Source organism: Gavia stellata, chromosome 22 (assembly GCF_030936135.1).
Source record: "Gavia stellata isolate bGavSte3 chromosome 22, bGavSte3.hap2, whole genome shotgun sequence".
Lineage (NCBI taxonomy): Eukaryota > Metazoa > Chordata > Aves > Gaviiformes > Gaviidae > Gavia > Gavia stellata.
The window spans coordinates 2,279,055-2,296,575 of NC_082615.1; the positions used below are offsets into that span (position 1 = coordinate 2,279,055).

Consider the following 17,521-nt stretch of genomic DNA (forward strand, 5'->3'; position numbering starts at 1 on the left):
TTCCAGTATTTAATAACTTGCAGTGGTATAAGGTAGGTGTGTGCTGGCTTTCTGCTGAAGTGCTCAGTAACCCTAAGATGCAAACCTTCACGCTTTTCAAGAACTTAAATTTCCAGGTAGTGCAGAGATCTAGAAACTGTTGTTATCTCTCACAGTTTTTGACCAAAATCAGGTTAAACATTTGCTTAATTCATTGACTCTTATCAAGTCTGCTAGAAGTGAAAGCTAATGGAGTACAAAGTGGTTTTCAGGCTCCCATGAATCCTGTAAATAGCCTTGATACAGGTTTGTATTCACACATGCATTTAATGTAGCTGTTTTGAGGTAAGAGAATTAATTTCCTTTTATAGCTAAGCTTAATGTGTTTTCTGTTTCCCCTTTTTTCTTCTTCCCCTTAGAGGTCTATGGATGACACTTAAGTGCTTTAAAACTCCTGTTTTTTCAGCTTATTATTTTAGAGTTGTGGATTTTGTTTTAACTCAGGAGATGCTGGATTTTCAGCTGATTAAATCCTTTCGTTACAGCTTCCAGGAAGCTCGTGAAGAGCTGGCTGAATTTCAGGAGGGAAGCAGAGAATTAGAAGCTGAGTTGGAGGCACAGCTAGTGCAAGCTGAGCAGAGGAATAGAGATTTGCAAGCAGATAACCAAAGACTGAAATACGAAGTGGAAACATTAAAGGTAGGTCTTTTCTGTAATAGCATTGCCTCTTCTTACAGCTATGTCTTGGACCTCATTTTAGATTGTCTGGTCTGTTCTTGGTCACTGACTGTCCAAATGAAGTAAAGGAGTTGTCTGGTTAAGACCCAGACTGAAGTATGGCATGTACTCCAAATACGGCCAGCAACTTACAAGGGCAATTTGTGGCAGAATTTTTCTTGTTCACGTCATGAAAGTCTTGTCATGGAGTTTGTGCTTGTTTGTTTGAATTCTCGAGGCTTTGCCAAGTAGTAGCTTTATTAGTTACAGAGGCAACATCAGCATAGCAACAGAGTGGACAACACAAGTATGTTTTGTCAGACCACTGTGTTGTCATCTTTCTTTGCAAACTAGTTTTTTTTGCCCAGAAGGTCTCTTGAGACCTTAAAGAAGATGGGTGATTTGTGCATGTCTTTCAGAGAGAATCTCTTAATTAATTCTTAACAGCTGTATCTGTGGAGACAGGAATTGCATAAGGATCTGCATGTGCAGAAGGTAACTTTTAATTGATGTTTCTATGTTAACAAGTTCTCGCCTCTTTTGGAATCTTGGAAGACCATAATTTTTAGTAGTCTTGGGTTATTTTAGTGAAGGCAAGGCCTGTAAGCATACCCAGTGGAAGTAAAGTTTATGGGATTACTTGTTTGCGTATCCAGTCCCAGCTATATCTGTAAGGTTTGTACGTGTTTTATAAGGTCAGTAGTTTTTCCATAAGCCCTTATCTGTACCCTCAGAGCTGGTGAGAGTGTGTTTGGGAGTGAATTCTTCCAGTTTTTTAGAAGATGAGCTTGTGGACCTGGAGGTTTTATAACAGATTTCAGTGGCTCTTATTTTTGCTTATGGAGATGTCAGCCGATTTCTGGTAACAGTGTGACTATTGTTAAGGGAGAGGCACTGAGGGGGAGGCTATGCAGTTAGATTTCTCGCTGGCTTCCTAGATGTTTGGGGCTTCAGAGCAGCTGTCAGTGCAGGCTGTTGGGAACAGATGCAGGGATGCATCTCTGAGCAGCCAGCTGTGTCGTGGCGAGATGTCTGTGCACAATGCAGCGTTTGTGATTTTATACTGTGTCCAGCTCAGATGTTCAGAGCACGTTCCTTCTACCTCTCCAATTTTTGCTCTGTATTACCAGCAATCCCAAATCAGCAGACTGCAGCGAGTATGTTACTTTCTTTGTCCCATTTTACTACTGATGACTTGGAGAGTGTATGTGACTGATATTTATCTCGCTACTTCTGTCTTTCAGGAGAAACTGGAGCACCAGTATGCACAAAGTTACAAGCAAGTGTCATTGTTAGAGGATGACCTGAGCCAGACACGGGCCATTAAAGATCAGCTGCATAAGTATGTGAGGGAGCTGGAGCAGGCCAACGATGACTTGGAACGTGCAAAGAGGTGAAGGCTGCAAACCTCTTCTTAAAGTTTTCACTAGATCTTTTCTTTGCTATTCAGATTGATCATTTTATTATTCCTTGAAAGGGAAAATAACACACATTCAAAAAAACCCAGACAAGCCCCAAGACATTTGATTATTTGAACAAAGCAGTTTACCCTTGGAGGTCACCTCCATCAGCCGGTAGCATTACGTTACAGCAAGAAAGGCAGAGGGACCAAAGTGCTTTGTGTTCCTGTGAGAAACAAGCAGTGCAAACAGCTCAGAGGAAGCCAGGCCAGTGCACTGCTTTTGATACTACCAGCTAGGTGACTCTTATAAAATATTTGTGATTCTTGTAGCTCAAAGCCCCTTTGAAGTAAGAAGCTAATGCTTTACATAGTGCCTTTTAAATAAAACAGGCCAAAGCAGTCTCCTCTTCCCTTGCATAACAGCTTAATGACTGTAGGGAGCAAACGTGTCCTTTATAAATGCATAAAATGAACAGGCTGCTGTTAGAAACGCCCAGTTTTGGAGTAAGTCATGCTTCCGTTTTGCTGAATGGGAAATTTGCCATTGATTCAGTGGGACCAGGAATGAGCCTCTGGCTATCTGGCAAAAAGATCTGAGCACTGAGGCCCTGTTTCCACAAGGCTCTTAACCTCATGACTAACTTTTGACACACATGAGTTATCCCACTGAAATCATGGAACGAATTGGGTCTTAGGTAATATCCCAGTGCCTTGCTTTCTGTATTCACTGGGCTGTTGCTTGTCCAGAGCTCTGGAGACTACAGCACCACCTGAGTTAATGCACTGATTAAATGTATGGCTTTGGAGCATGCCTTGGGAAAAATGGAGACGGGTGTGCTGGACTGGCTCTTTCCCAGCTCTTTGGTACATCTCTGAGAGCCAGATGCTATCATGTTCTTTTCATCTTATTCCCCTGCTTCCCTGGAGTTTATTAGTCCTTTCTAAGAAGCATTTCCATAGCTTTCAGATGACTGACTTGAATGTAGACCCTGCTAACATTTTTCTTCTATTATGTTTTTGAATACGCTTTTATGTTGGCTGAGCTGAAGAACCTAATATTCTGGATTTTGTTTCTAGGGCAACAATAGTTTCATTGGAAGACTTTGAACAAAGGCTGAACCAAGCTATTGAGAGAAATGCGTTTTTAGAAAGTGAACTGGATGACAAGGAATCGTTGCTAGTTTCTGTACAGAGATTAAAGGATGAAGCAAGAGGTATGGCTTGTTTGATTAGTTCTGTGTCTTGGTACATTGTTGGCTTGCTAAGAGAGATGTGTAGCAACCAAAGCTCATGTTTATAGAAAACCTCACATAATGAGACTTGGACTGGATGCCTAATGTAAGCATTAGGTATTACTAACAGTATGTTCTCTATTCTTTGTATGTCCAGTGTAGCTAAGAGGAAGAATTTCCTCATGTAGGGCAAAATCAATATCAGATTCATTCAGGATTTTTAACCCAGGTGAGTACAAAAATACTGTGGTCTGCAGATGTAATAGAGTTGAGGAAATGTGCTTCAAAAGTTTCCGCTCGCTTTGGTTTTGTGCCTTTTATAGGAAGGGAAAACATGGGAAATGACAGGGAAATAATGATAAATGGTTAAATAACTTAAAAAATCCTGTCTCCTGTGTTTCTTCTAAACCTCTTGGAAATTGCCTGGTTTATTTAAGATACTCCAGTAAAGACTGTAGTTAGACCTGTGAGATCAGAGATGTTTGGGATAGTGTTCTGGGATATGATTAGGAGTTGGGAATTCCCCAGTGGATTTCACATTGAGGATGCTGTGGAAGCATTTTTTTTTTAATGGTTGGTGGAAACTGATTTCTCTAATAGTGGGGACAATCTCCTCGTAAGCCTCTGCCTGCCATTAATGTAGTTTAGAGATTAGTGGTTTTCAACTTTGTCTCCCAAGTGAAGCTTTCTGAAATAATTCCTCAGTTATGGCTTAGATCTGAGTGTAAGACAACACACTTGACATCAGGCTGGGATTTTTTGTTGTTCTTCTTTGTGAACCTCTTTGAACCAAGTTTGTGCCCCACAAATTGAAAGCCTCTGTTGGAAGCACAGGGGTCTTTATTATAAATGTGAAAAGGGAGATTAAGTATTTTCTGAGGAAATGTATGTGTTGTAATTTGGGGTTAGGGCAATAATACTGGAAAAAACAGCAAAACCTAGGCACTGTTCTCAAGAACACTGGAATAATTGGTAAAAAAAGACATCTTGCTGCTTGGATGAGTCATTTGGAAATTTTTAGCATTTGTTAGCGTAGCAAAGCTGCATGTTATTCCCCCTGACAGTAGGCAGGAATACTGGCCCCTAAAAGGACTGATATGCTGTCAAACTCAAATATAACATTTCTGATTGAACAGCCACAATTCCTCTTGTAGGAGCCCAAATAGATTTTTACTTCAGCTGTGCTGTTTTACTTAAAATCAGTTCTAAATGTTTGTGATAACTTAAAAGCTTTACAACTGATTTTGCTCTTGCACTTTATACCAGATTGAGACAAGGAATAAGAGGTCTGTAAAAAAAAAAAAAAAAAAAAAAAAAAAAAAAAAAAAAAAAAAATTAAGTTGCTCTACTCAAAAAAGAACAACCTGCTTGTAATGTATTGCTTATTTGCATCTAGTCCCTTCTAAGGATTTTATACATTCATTGCTGAGCTGTGCTGGATACTGTTTGTTGCAAATACGTGTGGAAATGGGAGGGGACAAGGTAGGGCTAAGCAGCAGTCTGGCGAGGAGGTGAGACTAAAACATGCGTTTCCTAATCTCTGTTCTCTTTCCCTGTCATTTGGACTACCCAGCCTCTCCAGTCCACTCTTTTAATTGTCGAGGCATTAAGAAACTGGATACAACCCTTTGACTGTCTTTGGCTTGTGTGGAGTCCTGTGGATTATTAACTGGAAGAATAACATGGGACTTGGAGACACAAGAACACGTCTTTCCTCCCTTTTTCCAAGCTCTATTTGAGCAGGCAGTAGTTCAGCAGGCATTTGTGACCAGCTACAGTTTTTGTAACACACTTTCCATGGGACTTGCGCTACAGATGGGGGGGGGGAAATACTGAGGCAAAGTCACCTGCTGTGCTCGTTGGGACCATGCAGCTCTCTGGTGCGTGGCCCAGTTGTTTGCTGCCTCTCTACTCTCAGCTGTAATGGGAAGCAGTGGTATTGTGACTGCTTTGAGGTGAGGGTCCTTGCTGCTGGAGAAAGCCAGCAGCAGGCAATTAACATAGGGTTGTTGCAAAGTGCCACCTCCTCCTCCCTCCCAAATGAGTAGAGAGAGTGATTGATAGAGAAATCAATCAACAGTATGTGAGGGTTTTTTTTTTCTTCATTGAACCCTCAGACTTACGGCAAGAGCTAGCAGTACGGGAGAGGCAACAAGAAGTCACTCGAAAGTCAGCGCCCAGTTCTCCAACTCTAGACTGTGAAAAGATGGATTCGGCTGTCCAGGCGTCTCTCTCCTTGCCAGCTACGCCCGTTGGAAAAGGATCAGAAAATAGTTTTCCTTCCCCAAAAGGTATAATTAATAGAAACTGTGTCTAGTTGTTTGGCAGTATGTTGAGCGTGTTAACAAACAATTTCAGGCCAGGTGCTTGTTAGTGAACTTGAAGTAAATGTAGGTACATGTGGATTCCACATGCATTGCATAAGGTGTGTTTAAATCCTGGGGCAGCATCAGGTATATTTAAGGAGTATAATGAGTGAATACCACAGAAAAGAAGGACAGTGAAGCTTAGATACCGCTTTTGGGGGTGGGCAGGGGATTGCACTCTGGAGTAGATGCCTACAGTAGAGCACTGAAGACACTTGGGGTTGCAGGGAGGTGCAGTGACTGATATTTCTGCTTAAATGTGGAGTAGCAGTGGTGAGTAAATGGTGGGCAGTAATTGTGACGGTCTAGACTGCCTCTGTTACCACACATACTTTTCAGGGGTCCTGTTTTCTCTGTGCGGCAGCAGGATGTTAGTCCCGTCCCCTTCCCCATCTGGAAGGCTCTGGACAATCACAAGGATTAATACATTATTTTTCAAATTAGAAAGAGTAGATTCCAGAGGAAGCTCTGGCTGGATTAGATGAATTGCAGGCAATAGCCATGCAGATGGAGAGTGCATGAACTCTGCGTGTAGATCTAATGGGAAGGAGGGCAGTGGACAGGAATTAAGCTTTTCGTTTTTCCATGGCTAGTGATCATGTAGTCTGTGTGTTATCGTGGGGTAATTGTATGAACAGTCAGTAGTAGGCTTTTAGATTTACCTTTTTATGTAGAAGTTGATTTATTTAAACTAAAAAAAAAAAAAGAACTGTGGAGGAGTGGAGCATATAAAATGTGTCTGTGTTTGCAGCTATACCAAATGGATTTGGTACCAGCCCCCTTACTCCTTCAGCTAGAATATCTGCACTCAACATTGTGGGAGATCTGTTACGGAAAGTGGGGGTGAGTGCTCTGAACTGAAGTGTTCCTAGCTCTGTGCTGCTGTCACTGAGCTTTCATCCTTGTGTGCAATTACAACAAGACCTTGGCCCATGCTGAATACGTGCTGCAGTTTCCAAATCATCCACATTCAGTGTTTAGTATGTGATAATGTATTTTTTTTTAATTATCTTGATTTGTGAAGCATGTTACTAGGGTTCTGATGACAATTTGGGGTGATGAAATTCATATTTGGTGTAAAAAGTTTCTCAAGCGCTTTGGTATATGGGGTTAGACACCATCAGCTACTTGGTCTTACTTTAAATGGGGCCTGCAGCTTCCTCTGTAATGAGACCAAGATGCAGAGCTGGACCTCAGACTCTGGGTGCCTGCTGCACACGAGTGAGGAGCTGAGATCACGCTGCCAGTATCTCCTCGTGCCTGGGGAGATCTGCAACAGGTGCTGAAAATGGAATAAATCTAGAAATCTTTGATAAGAAAGTGAGAAAATAAATCAGGAGAAAGCCAAATGGTCCCATCTGTAGTTAATGGGGAAGTGAAATGCGTGAGCCTTTAAAGGGATTACCACTATAAGCGAGGAAGAAGTGGTTTAAACATCTGTTACAGTGTTGTTTAGGATGCCAGGCTTTCCAGTTGAACGAAGACATGACTTTTGAGTTATGAGAAGCTTGTTGACATGCCTCAGTGGTTAGTGTTTTGAGTGGAAGCATGGATAGCCTCAGCATCTAGCCTCTGGTGCTGGCGTTCCTGTCTCTTGTGGTTAACACAGAGAACAGCAATAGCTGCAGTAGAGACAGTTGTTTTAGCAAAGTTTGAAATTAAAAATTACCTCATTGCTCTCATTTGGAGCCAGTGAGTTTGTAGTGCGTTTGAAAGGGCAGCAGGACAACTCGGGGTTACGGAGTGACATGTTTTAAATGGGATCATTGTGAGTAAGAGTCTGCAAGGATTTGGGGAGCTTAGTCACAATCCTGTGTGATTACTCTACAAGGACAGGAAATGCCAAATAAGCATGCTTCTTTCCCAGCCTGCTCTTAAACACACGGTGTGCCACTGATACAAAATTCCGGCTCACGCATTTGTTTAGTAACAATTATAGGATGTTCAGGACTTCTTTGGGTTTGGCTACTCATAGGATGTCTCATCGCAAGCCTTAGACTCCCTTTCTCTGCAAGAAGTTTCCCCTTAGCTTTCTTGCTTGCAGCTGAGACAGGGAGTCGCTTGGCACAGATCACACTATTTCCAGCTGATAGGTGCTTTGAGACCAAGAGATAGGCAGTTATCTATATCTCCCTATATAGTCACTAAGTAAGCTTACATGGATTTCTAGAAGAAGACTGTATAGTGTTTGCTTACTTGTGATGGCATGTCAGTGCCTTATTAATGGAATATTTTTCTATGTGGAACAGGACCAAACCCCGTGTTTGGGGAGATGAGTTTTTGTCTCCCCTGCATTTGCAGGTGTCTGAATGCCCGCACGTACAGGGTAGATGTAACAAATAGTTGTAAGGACTTACTGCTAGACTGGACGGATATTCAAGTGAAGCCTCAGTTTGTGATAGACAGCAGAAAGGGCAGGTGATGTTCTGAAGTAAAGGAGAGAATCAGGATTTTGGTCGCCCTCCTGCCAGGAGTCAGTGGATGAGGCAGAAACTGTCGCCTTGTATAGGGGGAAAAAGATCTCACCAGGCTGGCTTGGAAGTAGTAGAGATGAGGTACAGACCACGGAGATGGGCTTAGCTGCTGCTTTTGATTCCTCCTTCTGATGCTGTGGCTGTAGCACTTCTTGTTCTAAAGCATATCAATGGCGCTTAAGAAACTGGCTTTGTTTTGCGGGCCAAGATTAAGAAGGAAATCCTAGAAGGCATTGTCCTGGGGAAAAATTCAATTCCAAATACGCAGTCCCTCCCAAAACTTGAGGATTCTGCTTTAGAATTCTGTCTTAGTCTTCTGATTAGCTTATGCCAGCCTTACTGCAGCTGCTGAAGCAAGAAGTTTTGGTAACTTCTGCTAGGAGTTGGCTTTCTTATTTTAGGTAATTAATTGAGAGTTGGTATGTTCCAAAATCTGAGCCCTAATAGACCTGAGTCATGCCTTGCAGTCTGCATCAGTATCTTGTTGTGTGGGTTTCCCTTGTGGCTGAATGACAGAGAAAATGACAGCTTTGTTCCTGTTTAGTTCAGTTTTTGCCAAAGGTGATCACACTGGGGTCCTGATCATGGTGATCTAGGGGTCATGACAAAGCCTGAACTCGAGCAGCAAAATACTTTCTCTTAATGGTATTACCTTTTTTGACATAGGCTTCTTTTTTTCCCTTTCACAGGCCTTAGAATCCAAATTAGCTGCTTGCAGAAATTTTGCAAAGGACCAGGCATCACGGAAATCCTACATTTCAGGGAATGTTAACAGCGGTATGATGAACAGCAACGGCACAAAGTACCCTCATCCAGGGCATACTTCTTTCTTTGACAAAGGGTAAGTAAGGATATATTTTTGCCCTAAAGGGGAGTGCGTTTCAGGATGCTACTTGGAGCAGAAGTTTTTCTTGGCTTGTCTTTAGCCCACCACAGCTTTCATCCTATAGGACAAATAATTTGTGGAGTCAGAGTCTCAAGGGGACAGGGAAGGTGACAGTACTGATTTCTGTAAAACAAAGAGAAAAGCAAGCGTGATTATCTCTTAGCTGGTAGGATGTCACTGCCTGTTCTGTCCCTCTGCTGCCTAATCTCTTGGCGGCTGCTTCTCAGGTAATAAAAAAACCCCGGGCAGCAAACCCGCTAGTGAAGTGAACGTGCCCTTCGAAAGGATCTCAAGTAAGTAGTGGTGGAGTTGCCATAGCTACTGGTGCGCTTATGCGTGGGGAAGTATATGAACCACTAAGCTGGAGATTCCCTTGGTGAGAACAGCTGAGTGCAGTCAGCAAATGCTCACTTGGAGGGTGGTGCCCTGTTTGCTCTACTTCCCCCTCTATTAGGGGAAAAGAAAACCTCAGTAACAGCGTAATTCTGGCTGATGGAGGGGGCAACTGCCTCCATGCTGGCTGTGCTGTGCGTCAGCCCTGAAGCCAGAAACTGCTTTTACAGGAAAGACTACCCCATGTGTTTCCCGTGACTCGCCTGTGGTCGGAGCTTCCTCTCGGATACTGGAAAGTGGTTCAGCAGGAGGATTTTCCCACAGTTCCTCGTAGCGCAGGGCCCAGTGGTTGTATGAGGAGCCCTGAGGAGCGGGGTGGAAAGCACAGCGCTCTTCCAGTGTTAGCATGGTGGTATTGCAAGGTGTCACTGGGCAAAACACCCTCCATGCTCCCTGCACAGTAGTAGTCTTTCATGATAAACCTCAGGCCAGTGCAATTTAATGCTAATATTCAGCACATCCTCAATTCAGAATTTATTTTAGAAAATTAAATGAGCTGTTACCAACCTGAAGAGTGCCTTATACAGAGCAGACATGCTGAGCTTCCTACAGTCATCCTTGTTTGAGCTGAATTGCGTTGCTACGTGGGTAGCAGGGCAAGTTGCATTTTAGAAACTGGCATTCAGAGTTTTTAGAGCCACTGTTGTTTGCTGCTTTTGGAAGGGAAGAGTTTGGAGACTTCACAAAGTCAGTGTGGTGTGCAAATCAGACTTGTGGATTGTCTGCGTAGTGCAAGGCTGACAAGGGGGTCCATGCATCACCAGAGCAGTGCTCGCACTTGCAGTGCACAGGCTGCGTTTCAGGTGCAAGCTGTCAGGGTAGTTGCTAGGGAGAGATTATAGCTGTGCTTAGGAGGGAGCATGGCTATATTGAGTGTGGTGTGACGAATAAGCTGATTGCTCTGCGTGGTGGGGGTCACTTCTAATTATCCAGATTGTCATCACACTTGTTACCTGGGCTGGCTGTGTGGAGTTAGGCGCAGGCTGTAGCTGAAAAAGGCTTACAAACCCAGCCTCCTGATAGATAACTTCTACAGCAGAGTTGGAGGATGTTAGTGGGCTAGGTAAGGGGGTGGAAAGGACCAATGTGCTTATCTGCAAGTTGTTAGAGATCATTGCATGGCCCTGCTGTCTTGTCCTTCTCCTCTGCACCCCTGAATGCTGCTATCGGCTCCCCCTCTGCCTTCCTGCCCCTGTCGAGGTCTGTGCGTGCTGGGGGTGATGGCAGTGCCTGTGCCATATACATCTCCACAGCTGCTATGTAAAACCTGTATAACTTTGTCTGCACATGTAAGCTAAACCTAGCTGTTACCTAAATGAGGTCAGCCCTGTCGTGCCCGCACGCTGCCACGGCAGCCGAGCTCCCAGCCGTGTTGGAACGCGTTGTTGGCAGGCGTCGGATCCAGAGCGTGCTGTGGCGGCTAGGCATGAGGGGCTGAGTCAAGGCATGCCTTTTCTTCTCCCCTTCTCCTCCTCTCTCTCCAGCCCCTCTACTCTCCTCCCTGCCCCTAATTGTTGCTGGAGCCTGAAACATCCACGTGTCATTGTAGAGCCGATCTAATCTCCAGCCGCTACCTAAGGAACAGCCAGTTGTTGGGTGGTGGGATTGGGACAGAGGTAACTCAGCCATGTCACTACAGTTCCATTTACTTTGCTTCTGCTGCTATTTTGATGGTTAAAATGTTTGACGAGTCTCCATCTCCCATCAAACACCTGCACTTTGCTTGCTGAGTGGAGCTGAGCAGGCAGCTGAAGGCAGTGATAGGCAGGAGCTGGCACAGGGCAGCAGCGGTAGGAGAAACTACCTGAGCATCGCTTTAGGGGAAGCCTGGAGGACAGCTGGGCTTGCACTGAAGCTTTGCTGGAGAATTGGAAGAGTCAGGACTTATCTACTCGTTTGTTGTTTTTTCTTTTTTCTTAAAGCTCAGCAAAGTCTGGTGTAAGATTAGTTTCCTGCAGACTTGTTCCTTCAGGAACATGATGTTTCTGTCTAGATGCCAGGGCATGGCAGAACAGCACCTGAAGATGTTCTCAGATAGATACTCATTTTTTGTTGTTGTAATTGTTGTAAATTGGTTATTAACTTCAATCCAGCTGGGGAAGAAACTGGCTCTGACCTTGATGGGCTCCACAGAGGCCTGGCACTTAACAGCAGAGCTGAGACAGTATGTGAGCCAACATTTGGTGTTTGTTCCTTGGGGCATTAACTCCTTCTTCACTGCTTCCCAGCTCCCCTTCCTGCTTTCTTGAATGTCAAAGTCCTTGTAATTGATGTTTATTCTTAGGCTATTTTTGTGAATCTGTTGGGCTTTGTTTTAATAAAACAAGCTGAAATTTGAATGGGAGAAGTGCCTCTGCTTGCCCACTTCTAGCAGTCTCGTGAAGCATGTAGGTATATTTACACAGTGGACACTGCAATACATCAGGTTGTGAAATCAGGGTCTTCTTTCTGTTCTCTAGTCCACCTTATAAAAAAAGTTAGCCACAGTTCCCTCTTTTTCCAGGGAAATTCAGATGCAGGTGAGTAATACCATGTCCTGTAATGTGCTTTGCAATGCTCTAGCCTTCTATCTGGGTCATGTGCCCGCAGCAGTGGAGCGTGGTGGGAGTGCTGGTTGTTACTGCAATAGGACCCCTCGCCTGCCCGTGCAGAGCAGAGTCTCATTATGCAGAGGTCAAAGAGGAGAGGTCTGGTGAGGTTTAGTTTAACACCTTTGCTTTGCCCCATTTCTTGCATCCAGGGTTATGCCCAAGAATGTCTTTATTGTGTGCATAACCTGTTTCAATTTTTCTCCACTAGGCGTGAAAAGGTCATATTCCCCACCTTGGTCATGGGTAAATGAATTCATTTGCAATGATAAGCTGCATGCATTTTAACTTGGTGCTTGGAGATGCAGAGTTGGTGGTTATGCTAACTGCATGAGGTAGTTCTCTTAGCGTTACAAACTAACAGTCCATGATCAAAGCCTGAGGCTATAATCTTTCTTTCTCCTTACTTCAGATAAACTTCTCTGGTGTTGTGACCTGTTGCAGCTATAAGATTGAGTGCTGCTTGCTTTCTTGATCTAATTAATATTTCTTCAAATACGTGCATGTTTCTGATTGAATGGGTCACATCAGAGATGCAGGGTGAAGTATCATTTCTGTTAATTTAGTTAATTTTGAAAGTTAGTTTGCCCTTTGGTCATGGTTTTCCTTCAATGTTTTGTTGGCTATTGGCTTGCCAATGCTCGGTTGCTGTGGTTCTGGATAATGGGAAAGCAAACAAAGGCACAGATGTGCCCGGAGCCGGCCAAGGTTACAGAGCGGGGGGAGAGGACAGCGTGGTCTGAAGCACATGGCTAGAGGCAGCGGTCCTGCTGCTCGGTGTCACCATCCCTGCCTGGCACAGCCGTGCCAGCTGGAAGCACCCGGGATGGCACAGTCGTGCCAGCCAGGCTGCGCAAGTACCGGAGTCATGGGCTCTGCGGGAGGAGACCCTGCTGCACAGGGGCTCGGTGCAGTCACGGCCTGCAGCTACTAAGGGTCTCGCTTATCTGCCACTTGAGGGAGCGTGGAGAGTTCCCTGCAGTGTCAAACTGCAGGTCCCTGCTAGCCTAACCTGCCACAGCCTTGACCCCATCTTCCTCCTCACATCTCCACGCTGGGTGTTCCTCTACCTCCTTGTGCTGTTAACTGCTGCTTGGGAGAGTAACTGGCCTGTTCCAAAGCACTGACCTGCCTGAAAACTCATTTTTCCTCTTTTTTTTTTTTTTTTTTTGCGGGGCTGGTCTCCAAGTATGCTTTGACCACATCCATTTACTCCTCTAGGGTGGGCTGTTCAGCTACAGGAGAATCTTCTGCTGAGGTTTTTGTTGGATACTTAGAGTTGAGGGAGTCTTGGAAATAAGGTGCTAAGTACAAAATACAGCTTGAAGTAAAGCTCGATGAGTAAAAAAAAAATCTGCCTTTAGCAATCACACAGCAGAGAGATAGGTTGGAAATGGGCACAAAGTCCACGCTGCTGTAGGAACGGGCAGTCAGAAACATCCATCAGAAAACACTGCAGGGGATGTTTCCAGCAGGGACTGGGGCTCTCGGCTCCCTTTGAAGCGCCCCGGAGCCCAGTTTCTCAGGAAGCCTGGAGCAAGGGCACAGCGCAGGCCCCATGGAGTGTGTTGGGTCAGATCTGAGGAGTGGGGAAACGAGGCAGAAGCAGGAGGCGGGTAAGCTGGCTGGGATTAATCACTGCGAGCAGGTTTCTGGGCCATTGGGCAAGGTCAGCTCTGTGCAGCAGCCCCGCACATGTGCCAGGCCTGGGCAGAGTGGCTGAAGGCTGGAGCGATGCGTGTGCTCCTCCCGGTGCTGTCTGAGACCTCGGGGACCGAGCACAAGGACTACTTCTCCCAGCTCACTTCTAGGAGGTTAGGCAGGAGTCATCCAGCACATCTTATTCATTATTTTTTACAGTTGCTCTGCTTAACATATTTTATTTTCCTTTAACTCTGTTTCTAACGACAGTAATGCTGATTTCTTTCCCCTTTTTTTTTGTGCATTTTCGTGTTACCAACAGAAATCCATGACTGGGTAAGACCTCAGTAAGCTCAGCCATGACAGCTTTCAGTATCCCCCCAGTTGCTGCTACTATTTGAAGCCTTTTCCTATGCCTTAGTTACTGAACTGGCTTTCAGCAAATCAAAGCCGCTGCTTTAGCTTTATTTCTGCACCAAGGGCAAGTTTGGGCTGGCAGGATGCAATGAACAATGCAGGTAACTGACTCCAAGAGCTGATCCTGGGAGAAGCTGCTGCAAACAAGCATTCTGCGCTGCCTTCCTGCTCTCTTTCTTTAATTAGCAAACAATGGGGAAACCTCAAAAGGCTTCTAAACGGGGTTTCTATCTTTTCCATCTTCAGCAGAAAGCCTTCTCATGTCTGCCTTGTGCATCGTAGTGCTGTGAGCACTCCACATCTTGTGCTGGTTAACACTTGTAACACTATGCTTCTAGCACTCATCCTCTTGCCGCCCTGGCTCTGCGATGGGGCTTGGTCTTCCTTCTTGTTTCAGGCATCACTGGATTATTTGTGACACAGGTGATTTAGGCAGGGTCCTGTCACGTCCATGTGGCATCTGCGCTGAGCGTCTGACAGCTTCATGGCTTCTGGCCTTGTTCGCGTACCTCTGGGAGATGGAAGAGGGCACTCAAGCTGCTAAACATGCCTCTGAGCAGGAGCTGAGGAGGGTTAGAGATGTCTTGCTTCATTTAAAAGGAGAAGCTGCCAGCAGAGGCAGATCTGTCGGATGGTGACAGCTACAGGGAGACATTCTCCCCGCAGGCAGAGCGTGGGTGCTGGAAACCCAGTTTGGGAGCAGTTGGCGCCCCAAAAATAGCAATATTTGAGAAGTTTGTACTGCTTGGCCCATCCCTGGTGTAGCGCCATGTGCTAACACCACGCGTTGGGTTTTGATTCAAATACATCATGTCAGGGAGGCGGATAGGCGGCGGCACGGAGGTGCCTGGTGGCGGGGAATGTAGCTGGCTTGGTGCAGAGGGGAATAACGTGCCAAGGTTTGAGCACTGCGGGGACGTGGCCCCGTGCAGTGCTGTGGGGTGTGGCTGGTTGCAAGGACAGGCTCTGTGGGGAGCGATCCTTTTGAAAGGGATCAGGTGCCTTCCCCAGCCTGCCTGTCCTGCTGTGCTGCGCTGGAGGTGGCATGGGCAGGAGGTCCCAGTGGAGACTGGTGCTTGTTCAGCCAAGTTGCAGACGTGGCTGGCCCACACAGGGTGCTGGTGTTGGCCGGGCCGCATCCTGCATGTGGCAGGAGTCGGGCTCCATCCCACACTGTCCATCCGTCACAAAGAGCAGCTCTGAAGTTAGTGCAGGAAACATGACAAATCTGTAGAATGTCACCCTTTCAAAAGGGAGCAAACTACCACATTTTAATCCTGTTTGGTCTTTTTTTTTTTTTTTTTCCCCTGTCCTACTTGGCAGAGGTGCTTTCTAGCTGATAACTAATTTGCAGAGTCATGTTGGGATCAGGTTGGCTTCATGTCCCTTCATCCAAATGAGAATAATGAAATACATCTACCCCTAAGCCTTTTCCAGCAGCTTTTTATTGCCTGCAGCCAGGGAGGTGCTTGCCTTTTGAAATCTGTTGAAGCAACACTCAAGTGGGAGTTGAAGTTTCCAGCTTAATGGGGAGGAGGTGGGAAAGGTGGTTTGTCCCTGCTCTGACCCAGGCTGTGCTAGTGTGGATCTTTAACAGCAAGATGGGGAAAGGAAACAGCCCTGTTCCCTACAGGAGTGAGCTGCGTTACCATGGGAATCTGTCCTTGCTAGCAAGTGTTGTGATTTTAGCTCTTCATCTGCTCTTCTGGAAGGATTTTGTAACTGCTGAGTGCAACGGCAGCAGCCTTCTGGGTTTGCTGGCAGGGTTGTTGCATCCCTGATCCAGGAAGGTGCAAGGTCACCAGTGAACATAGGCAGCACAGGAACCGTGCACCACACAAACAGCACTGATCTGTCCTGGGGATGCTGTCGAGAGCCACCTGCATGTGAGCTGCTGGCACATTGGTCCCTCGTGCAGTGATGGTGGTGAGCGGGACGCGTTCCTCTTGAGTGCTTACAGTGGGTGCAGCCTGGGGCCCCAGAGCTGCCAGCTCCCAGGTTGGCTTTTTCCTCATCAGTAGAGCCCTTGGGATTCTTTTTCTTGAACAGGAGAGATCCGAATGGCATCTTCTGGGGTGCTGGTGGTTCAGGCAGAGCAGGTGAAGTGCTGCAAAGGCAATTCTTGGGAGCAGGTGGAGATCGAGGCATGGACCTGTCCTGCCTTGTGGGGGTTCTCCCCCCACCTTCAGTATTACAAACCTGACCACGAGGGCAGGGAGGGGGTGGATGTGCTGTCCTGATACAGGGTCGTAATCGCTTCTGGTTGTCAAGGCTGTGGTGGTGGTGGTCAGCAGATGGTGAGCCTGGGCAGACGCTGTGTGTTTGAGCCTAATTACAGCAGATCTGTCAAAGCCGTAACATAGTAGAGATGGAAAAGCTGTCAGACCCATATGCTCCTCTCCCAACCCACCAGGAAGCCAGGTTTTCCACGCCTTCACCTCTCCCAGCAGCCTGGGGAAGGGAGGAACCCACGGATCCTGGGGGTGTGGAGGCACCTGGAGCTCCCGCTGCAGCCCAGCCATGTGTGGGGTAGCATAGAGGCAACTCTGCTGTGCTTTGACATGTGCTGCCGGCTCTCGCAGACCCCATGCGCCATTGCCGTCTGTGTGTCCATCCTCATTACCTGGCAGAGATTGTGTAGCCACCCATGAAGGACCTGAGGACATAGGTGGAGTGGGTCCTGCTGCACACCGCTGTGTGACGGCCCCAGCCCTGGGCGCTGTGCATTGCTCATGGGCATCTGCAACGGCCACTCTCGGGCAAACAGGCAGTGATTAAGAGGGAAGAGGAGCTGATTGTGGGGACCAAGCCTGCAGTGCTGCTGTGCCTGGCACCTTCAGCTGCACAGACCCGATCGTGTAGCTCCAGCAGGCTCAGGGTCAGCGCAGGAGCCCCTTGTCCTCCCAGGCTGGTCACCTTGGCCAGCACATGCCTGCTCCTGGCAATGGGTTGAGCACCTACCTGCGTGTGTCCTGGCTTCGGGTGAGCACCGATCCTCGCAGCCGGAGGTGGGAGCCCTGTCACAGTCATATGTTGGCCCCGCATGCACTGAGCAGCCACTGTACAGTCAGGGTGATGGATGCAGCCAGGAGGGAAGAGAGGGGTCTATCTTCCAGCTGCTGGTGGTGGGGAGAGGTGAGTGGTGCCATCTCCTGGGGCTGCTCGTCACTTAACAGCCTGTCTCTTGTTGCTTCTCAGGGCAGTAAACGGCTTTGATCAAGGTCCCCCCGGACTGGGAGCATCCCGACCATCCTCAGCGCCTGGCATGCTCCCCCTGAGCGTATGAGCCTGTGGGAGGTCGTGTTCGGACTTGCGGATGCTTTTCTCAGCCCACCAAGAGAAGAGCTGCTCCCGATTCCTCCCCATTCCCACCCCGCTGGAACACGACCCGCAACCGTGCTGCCAGAGGAGACCCTGTGCTCACAG

The 17,521-nt window shown here is 46.7% G+C and overlaps 1 protein-coding gene across 5 annotated transcripts in view; it reads left to right on the forward strand.

Moving 5' to 3' along the window:
• The window catches only part of NDEL1 (nudE neurodevelopment protein 1 like 1), a 28,016-nt gene extending 10,495 nt beyond the window's left edge, over positions 1 to 17,521 (forward strand). For 4 of the 5 annotated variants that reach the window (XM_059828095.1, XM_059828098.1, XM_059828096.1 and 1 more), the window contains exons 3-9: positions 525 to 678; positions 1,941 to 2,089; positions 3,176 to 3,312; positions 5,448 to 5,621; positions 6,448 to 6,539; positions 8,860 to 9,011; positions 17,294 to 17,521. In XM_059828095.1, coding sequence (XP_059684078.1) covers positions 525 to 678; positions 1,941 to 2,089; positions 3,176 to 3,312; positions 5,448 to 5,621; positions 6,448 to 6,539; positions 8,860 to 9,011; positions 17,294 to 17,381 — 946 coding nt within the window. In that variant the 3' untranslated portion in view covers positions 17,382 to 17,521. Of the gene's footprint in view, positions 1 to 524; positions 679 to 1,940; positions 2,090 to 3,175; positions 3,313 to 5,447; positions 5,622 to 6,447; positions 6,540 to 8,859; positions 9,012 to 12,248; positions 12,284 to 17,293 lie in introns of all 5 variants that reach the window. The other variant, XM_059828097.1, reaches the window with a different exon arrangement.